The 5,605-nt window shown below is 37.1% G+C and overlaps 1 protein-coding gene across 1 annotated transcript; it reads left to right on the top strand.

Annotated features, from left to right (window-relative positions):
* Positions 1–205: 205 nt before the first annotated feature.
* On the top strand, positions 206–5,128 carry LOC132625084 (probable alpha,alpha-trehalose-phosphate synthase [UDP-forming] 7). The gene is made up of 4 exons (XM_060339859.1): positions 206–377; positions 733–2,895; positions 2,987–3,260; positions 4,209–5,128. Exons 2-4 carry the CDS (start codon positions 911–913, stop codon positions 4,506–4,508), a joined length of 2,559 nt encoding a protein of 852 aa, XP_060195842.1. The 5' UTR covers positions 206–377; positions 733–910; the 3' UTR covers positions 4,509–5,128.
* Positions 5,129–5,605: the final 477 nt, after the last annotated feature.

Genomic DNA, 5,605 nt, shown 5'->3' with positions numbered 1-5,605 from the left:
TTTTATTTGCTCACAAAACCATTGTACTACAGGAATAAAAATAACGCGCGACAAAAAAGACAACTAGCCTGCCATTTGTTCTGGCAAAGACGAAAACAATAAGGAAAAAAAAAAAAAAGCCAGTTGGCATAATTACGCGTCTACTGGCCGACCTTATCCTCTTTTTATTTTTCCCCCCATATTTTTTGTTTGTTTATAGTTTAATGAAATGAAACATTACATTACATTTGATATGATAGAAAGAGAGGCAATGAAATGTGAATAGATAGAGAGAGAAAAAGAGAGACTAAACCCTAGATTTCATTCTGACTGAAAGCAGAGCATTTGTTGTATTTTTTACCAAGAAAAAAGCTTTGTTACATGAAATATTGACAAAGGTCAGTGCTTAAAGTTTACATTTTTGAACTCTTATTAGTATTAGTAAGTAGTGTTTTATTGTTTATGTATGTAGTTATTATTATATTTGAAAAGAAAAAAAAAATTGGTTTTCCAACTGAGGGTATTGTTAATGGAGTTGTTAAACAGAACATGCATGTATGGTGATTATTAGGTATAGGTTGGATTTGATCTTGTTTTGTTTAAAGGTTGAGTTTTTTTTTTTTTTTTTACTTTATTTAGCATATGGGGTTTCTGTTTTATTGCTTGGATCCTATTCTTGTTTAAACTGTTTTTTTATTTTTATTTTCAGTTTAATGAGTATATTTTGATTCTTGAATGATACCCATTTTTCAGATCCTTTTGAATTGTACTCGGTTTGATAATCAAGAACTGGCTATTGGGTTTGCTTGGGTGTGATTTGTCTGAAGAAGTTGTTTTGATATATGTAGTTTGAGTTTTTTGAACAGAAAAAAGGTTTCTGTTTGGTGTGTCTTCTTATTTGAGGAGTTTTTGCAAATAAAGGCTTGTAAAGATGATGTCCAAATCATATACCAACTTGCTAGATCTAGCATCTGGGAATTTCCCAGTGATGGGCCGAGAAAAGAGGCGGTTGCCACGGGTAATGACAGTTGCTGGAGTTATATCTGAGCTTGATGATGATCAAGCTAATAGTGTTACATCAGATGTCCCATCATCAATTATTGTAGATCGAATAATTATAGTGGCTAATCAACTCCCTGTAAAAGCTAAGCGTAGACCGGATAATAAAGGATGGAGTTTTAGTTGGGATGAGGATTCATTGTTGTTGCATATAAAAGATGGTTTGCCAGATGATATGGAAGTTATCTATGTTGGTTCTTTAAAGGTTGAGATTGATTCAAGCGAACAGGATGACGTTTCACAGTTACTTTTGGATAGGTTTAAATGTGTTCCGGCTTTTCTCCCTCCAGATATTTTATCTAAATATTATGATGGGTTCTGCAAACAGCATTTATGGCCACTTTTCCATTATATGCTTCCGTACTCTGCCAGTCATGGAAGTCGATTTGATCGGTCGTGGTGGGAGGCATATGTTGCAGCAAACAAGATATTTTCCCAGAAGGTGATTGAGGTGATAAATCCTGATGATGATTATGTCTGGATTCATGATTATCATTTAATGGTTTTACCTACATTCTTGCGTAGGCGTTTCAATCGGTTGCGAATGGGTTTTTTTCTGCATAGCCCTTTTCCTTCATCAGAGATATATAGGACGCTTCCTGTGAGAGAAGAAATCCTCAAGGCCCTACTGAATTCTGACCTGATTGGTTTCCATACATTCGATTATGCACGGCATTTCCTATCGTGTTGTAGTCGCATGATGGGATTAGAGTATCAGTCAAAGAGGGGTTACATTGGGCTTGAATACTATGGACGGACTGTGGGGATCAAGATTATGCCAGTTGGGATTCACATGGGGCAGATTGAAACTGTTCTTCAACTAGCAGATAAAGAGTGGAGAGTCGGAGAGCTTAAGCAGCAGTTTGAAGCTAAAACTGTTTTACTTGGTGTGGATGATATGGACATTTTCAAGGGTGTCGATTTGAAAATTCTTGCATTCGAGGAAATGTTAAAACAACATCCAAAGTGGCAGGGAAGGGCAGTGTTGGTACAGATTGCTAATCCAGCTCGAGGAAAAGGAAAAGATCTTGAGGAAATACAAGAAGAAATAAAAACAAGCATCAAAAGAATCAATGGCAAGTTTAGACAGCCTGGTTATGACCCCATAGTGTTCATTGATCGCCCAGTTTCTCTTACTGAACGGGCTGCCTATTACTCTGTTGCTGAGTGTGTAGTTGTTACAGCAGTAAGAGATGGCATGAACCTTACTCCATATGAATACGTTGTGTGTAGGCAGGGCATCCCTGGTTCAGACTGCACTGCAGAAGAGTCCAATGGTCTGAAAAACAGCATGCTGGTAGTGTCTGAGTTCATCGGATGTTCTCCTTCACTAAGTGGTGCTATACGTGTTAACCCATGGAATGTGGAAGCAACTGCAGAAGCACTAAATGAGGCAATTTCAATGGCTGATGCTGAGAAGGTGTTGCGCCATGAGAAGCATTATAAGTATGTAAGCACCCATGACGTAGCTTATTGGTCAAGAAGCTTCTTCCAGGATCTGGAGAGAAGTAGCAAAGATCATTTCAGGCGACGTTGCTGGGGTATTGGCCTGAGCTTCGGTTTTAGAGTTGTAGCACTTGATCCCAATTTCAGAAAGCTGTCCATTGATACTATTGTTTCTGCGTACTCAAGAGCCAAAAATAGGGCGATATTGTTGGATTATGATGGTACTCTGATGCCTCAAACATCCATCAATAAGGTCCCTAGTCCCCAAGTTATTTCAATTATTAACACACTTTGTGGTGATGAAAGAAATACTGTGTTTCTCGTGAGCGGACGAGGAAGGGATAGTTTAGGCAAGTGGTTTTCTCCGTGTGAGAAACTTGGCATTGCTGCGGAACATGGATACTTCTTAAGGTATTTTCATGGAACAAGCTTATTCTTATTTTGTGTCTATTTGTCATATCCCACATGTCAGTATGTAATTATTGTCTTTATTATCTACCAGGTGGTCTGCGGATAAAGAATGGGAAGTCGTCGGGCAGAGCAATGATTTCCAGTGGATGGAGATGGCTGAACCTGTTATGAAGCAGTATACAGAAGCTACAGATGGGTCTCACATTGAAACAAAAGAGAGTGCTCTTGTATGGCATCATAGAGATGCAGATCTTGGTTTTGGGTCTTGCCAAGCAAAAGAGATGTTAGACCATCTTGAAAGTGTGCTTGCAAATGAGCCTGTTGCTGTGAAGAGTGGACAGTTCATTGTTGAAGTTAAGCCTCAGGTGTGTTTTCTCTTAACCTTTGCAGTTGTCTCTATTTTCTTGGATGAACAATATTTAATATCACAATTATAGGATCTGCTCTAATCTTCAGTATATATACTGAGTAGTTATTTGGTCTTCTATCTTGACATGCTTTATAATTCATCTTTTGTATGGAATCCTATATGCTATCTATATTTTCTTATGACAAAAGAGGGCATGATCAGACTGCTTATGAAGTGTCTTTGCTGATTCTAGATGAATATGGACATTAAAAGCTACTTCATTCAAATATTCTCATTTTTTATAAATCTGTCATATTTCATGGAAGTAGTAAAAGGTGATTGTTGAAATATTTTTTTGGAGTTGGTGTTCAAATTACAAAGTGTTTTGATGACTGTCAACCAAGAAAGTGTGACTGTTAGTTTTAATAGACTATAGTCACTCTGTCGGTGCATCTTAAAATACCCTATTCACTTGTAAGGAGGTTTAGAATAGAAGAAAGTAGACAAGACACCTTATTGCTCTTTTTGGTTCCGTTTGTCATCTTGAACCCAGTTATGAGAGTTCCGGCGTCAAATAAAGCAATTTGTTGGAGTTTTCTGGATTGTGCCAAGTCACTCTTGGTTTGTTTCATTATTTCTGATGGATTCAGGAAATAACATTCTATCTATTAGATATATGCCTCAATTAAATCACTAAGTACCAGCATAATACCAAGTTGGTAGGGAATATATGACTCTCATTTTCATAAGAACAAGAATAGAAAATATAATGTGAGCAGCTAGAAAATTTTAGTAAAATATAATGTTGAGATGATTTCTCGTATAATTTCCTAGAGAGTCTTCTTGTTATAGCTGTATTCTTTTCTACCTGTTTTATCATATCCACATCCATGTAGCCGTATTTAGTTAACTGGTGTTGCAGACTCCAGGTTTATCTAATCTTTAATTTTTGCAACAATTCCAGGGAGTAAGTAAAGGTCTAGTTGCAGAGAAAATTTTTGCAACAATGGCTGAGAGTGGGCGGCAGGCTGATTTCGTGATGTGCGTAGGTGATGATAGGTCTGATGAGGACATGTTTGAGATTATTGGAAATGCAATAAATAGTGGTATACTTTCTTCAAGCACAGAAGTGTATGCCTGCACAGTGGGACAAAAGCCAAGTAAAGCCAAATATTATCTTGATGACACAACAGAAGTTAGAACCATGCTTGAAGCTCTTGCCGAAGAATCCCCACCTCCACTTTCATCAGAAATTGAAACATGAAGCTCTGTTTCGAGTACATATATCCTTTCCTGCTTTCTTGTTTGAGTGCAAAGAAACACCATTAGAGCTTGTCCTGACATGTGACGCTTATTACTCTCAAAGATCAATGGAGAGCTATTGTACAGAATTCTCTGTCAGATGGCCAGTCCGAGCATCATCAGCTTAAAATTACTCTCTTCTTCGAGAGACCATTGACTCATGGGGCTGAGATTTAACTGATCCCAAATGTTTCAAACACACAGAACGCTGTGCTGGCTAACTGATTACATATGTGAAGTTGACTCTGAAGTGAGAGCAATGTCCAGTGGTAATGTTCATGACCTTCAGAATATATATACATGTGGCCGTTGTTGAATACATACCTGATTCAAGTTCTTTTAGAAGGCCACACCTCAATTTCTTGCCTTGCATCTGGCAAGATGGAGCATTGATTGTCAAAGACACATAACTTGCATTACTAGATCAAACTGTAAACAGGTGTTCTTCTTTTCTTTTGCTTTATTTATTTAAGGATCCTTTTTGTTTTAATATATCTAGGAGTGAGGACATTGTTGTTTGGATATACCAATTTGTTGGATTCTCATAATTGTAAATGCTATAGAAATTTATCTTTTCTCTTTCTTCCTTTCCTAAACTGAATCTCGTAACCTGGGACATGACAACAAAACCTGGTTATTGTTACTAGTGACATCAATGATAGTAATTCTGATCTTTCAAGTGCAAGCTTGCAGAACAAAGATAAATGTCTGATTCAGGTGTACTAAACTTTATTTTGCTATGGCCAACACAAACATTTGATTCCTAATCATTGTATTATGAAGATAGAAGTTTTTATCTAGCTTTGTGCATATCAGCTGTTTTTTAGTTCTTTCTTTAACCACCAGTCCTTACCTTCTCCTTCTCCTATGTATGTAATAGAAAAAAAGGAAAAAGAAAAAGGGTGCTATTTGGTGTGGAAGTTGATGAGGCTAAAAATAAATAAAGAAGTGCGGATAAATTTTCCCCATTTTCCTTTGAAGCGGTGGATATCCTCAAATTTTCTTTCCCTTTTCAGCTTATGCTCATATTTTCATTTAGTTTAGACAAGAGGGTGCTAC

This window comes from Lycium barbarum, chromosome 12, assembly GCF_019175385.1.
Source record: "Lycium barbarum isolate Lr01 chromosome 12, ASM1917538v2, whole genome shotgun sequence".
In the NCBI taxonomy this organism is placed as follows: Eukaryota; Viridiplantae; Streptophyta; class Magnoliopsida; order Solanales; family Solanaceae; genus Lycium; species Lycium barbarum.
Note: the sequence above shows the minus strand (reverse complement) of the source record. Positions and strands in the feature narration are given on the sequence as shown.

Excerpts from the sequence above, each read along its gene's own strand:
- LOC132625084 (XM_060339859.1), top strand. The coding sequence starts at position 911 with ATGATGTCCAAATCATATACCAACTTGCTAGATCTAGCATCTGGGAAT. Across the intron at positions 2,896-2,986 it reads GAACATGGATACTTCTTAAG|GTGGTCTGCGGATAAAGAAT; the intron begins GTATTTTCATGG and ends ATTATCTACCAG. Across the intron at positions 3,261-4,208 it reads TTGTTGAAGTTAAGCCTCAG|GGAGTAAGTAAAGGTCTAGT; the intron begins GTGTGTTTTCTC and ends CAACAATTCCAG.